The 2500-nt window shown below is 35.3% G+C and overlaps 1 protein-coding gene across 1 annotated transcript in view; it reads left to right on the forward strand.

Moving 5' to 3' along the window:
* Nucleotides 1-2500, forward strand: part of Nars2 (asparaginyl-tRNA synthetase 2, mitochondrial) — a 103256-nt gene that overhangs the window by 68572 nt on the left and 32184 nt on the right. The window contains exons 7-8 of the mRNA XM_021195118.2: nt 903-1001; nt 1111-1148. Coding sequence (XP_021050777.1) covers nt 903-1001; nt 1111-1148 — 137 coding nt within the window. The remainder of the gene's footprint in view (nt 1-902; nt 1002-1110; nt 1149-2500) is intronic.

Here is a 2500-nt window from a genome sequence, read left to right on the forward strand (position 1 = left end):
GACAGTCAGCTGTCTGTCCTCTCCTGTAGAATGCAAAGCTCTTCGAACACTTTGGCCTGGTTTTATTGATTCCCTTCAACTTTTTGTTACTCTTATTTCTTTTGTGGATTCTTCTTGTTTTTCCACCCCCCAAATTATTGTCATAACTATTTGTGCTATTGGTAACTTAGAAACTCTAACATCTGGGTGTGGTGACAACATTAATAATCTCGGTACTCTCTGAGTTTGGGAGTAGCCTGATCTACATAGTGAGTTCCAGACCAGCCAGGGCTGCTGAGACCCTGTCTCAAAAGATAGAAGTAATTTAACAAGTAAAATACTTCAGAAATATTTTCCATTCTAGTAACTGCTTTCTTCTAAGGAAAACATGTCACCCATGAGTCTTATAGGGTTATGCTTGATAGAATTAATTCTCATATACTAATTTATATTTTTTATATTTTAAGAAATAAACATATATTCAATTATTTAGATGCATGTTGTTGCTTCTTAAATTTTCAAGTTTCCTTTCATTTACCATTGACTGACCCAACCAGTTCACAAAAAGTTCTCTCTTCACAAAGTCTAATATCATGAATATTTCTCTGAACCAAGAGCTAAGCTAATATACAGGATTATTTAATATAATTCTCACAACAGTCCTGTGAATGAGGTGCTATGATTGTCTTAATTCTGCAAGTGAGTTCATTAATAAGCAAAGAGACATTAGTCAATGATAGCTGTTCATTTGACAACTCATTTCAATACCAATATTGATCTGAGTCAGTGTAATGCATTCAGGGATTAACAAGCTTAGTTGAGTTTTAGTTGCTGGAAGCTAGAAGAAAATCCTTCAAGCCCTGAAGCCTTGGAGGGTTTTGTATAAAACTGCTGCTCAGGCAATTGTGTCTCATCCCTCTTAGGTCATGGAGGGACTCTTCAAGGCGACCACCGAGATGGTGCTCTCACACTGTCCTGAAGATGTTGAACTCTGTCACCAATTCATAGCTTCTGGCCAGAAGGTAATAGGCTTGTGGATACAGCAAAATACATAGCTCCTTAATTATATTAATTATATATAGTGAATATAATTAATTACATTTAAACTCTGTTCTCTTTTGTCTTATCAAGGGCAGACTAGAACATATGCTAAAAAACAACTTCCTAATGTAAGTAGATATTATAATTTTTCTGGATTTTGCTCATACTTGACTACTGTAACATATTGAGTTATAATTTTTGTTAATATATCTCTGTGTTTATCATACCAGATTGAAGCAAGACCCATATTCTAATTATTTTTATTGCTCTTATTCTTAGCTCATATTTGAAAACCCATGTGTTATTAAATAAATGAATCATAGCAAGATAAACGAATATAGAAATTGTGGTTTGTATTACTAAAATTCATACCTTGTATAGTAATCCCTTGACATCCCTCGGGATTGGTTCCCAGAACCCCAGATATGCTAAAATTTGCATGGTTAAGGCCCTCTATAAAATGGCATACTATTTGCATATAACCCATAGCCATCTACCCCCTATCACGTCTAGAGAGTGTATGTATGAGTGTATGTATGAGAGTATGTCACATGCCATGACTAGATCCCCAAAGTAAACTAAGTTAGTCATAACACTTTTCCTTTTTCCTCAAGCACTTTGGAAACAGTTTCTGGAAAGGCAAAGTAATATCCTTTATGGAAAACATACTTAGAGAGACTTTTAGAAGCCCATTAAGGATATCCAGTGTCAGAGCTATAATCTGAACTTGAAAGCCATGCTTTAATTAGGAGGGAGCTGGGGGAGGGGAAGTGGAGATCATCATCCCTAGAAGAAATGTTTGGAATCATTATTTCTTCATAATGAAACATAACACCTGTATAAAAACTATTGCTTCTTAACATTTCTCAGTGTAATTGGTAGATCATACAAAGTAATTGATGGACTAGAACAATAGAATGTCTAAGGAAAGAGCTGCAGACAAACTATTTTTCATGTACAAATACTTAATTTTTGAATGTACTTATCACATTATAAAAGTTAAACATGTTCTAAGTCAAAGCAATTAATATTACTAAGTAGTGGAGTCAGAAGAGCACAGTGCCAGTGACTCTTACTCGGGTGGGACACATGGAAATATAAACATTAGACACTCTCTTAGCCATTGAAAGCGGAGACCGAGTCAGCAGACTGCCTCTTTACACATGAGATCTTTAGCAAGTTGCTTATGTTCTCCCTAAGCTTTAGATTCCCTTCTGCACAATACTCAACTCTTAATTATTACTCCCACAACCAGCCACTACCACTGTTTGCTTAGAAATGCACAGAGTGTAATTTGAATAAAGTGTTCACTCTAGAACAAAGTCTGTCATTCAAAACATGGCTTTGGGAGCTGGCTTTGCTTGTACTGTAAAAACATTTTCTAGTTCATGTGTATAGGTGTGAAATTCAGAGCATAAGTTTGTACTAGGTAGATTGAGTTCAGGGTTCTTCAGAAAGCTTTGTAGATTTAAAAAAAAAC

The sequence above is a fragment of the Mus pahari genome, chromosome 1 (assembly GCF_900095145.1).
Source record: "Mus pahari chromosome 1, PAHARI_EIJ_v1.1, whole genome shotgun sequence".
Taxonomy (NCBI): Eukaryota; Metazoa; Chordata; class Mammalia; order Rodentia; family Muridae; genus Mus; species Mus pahari.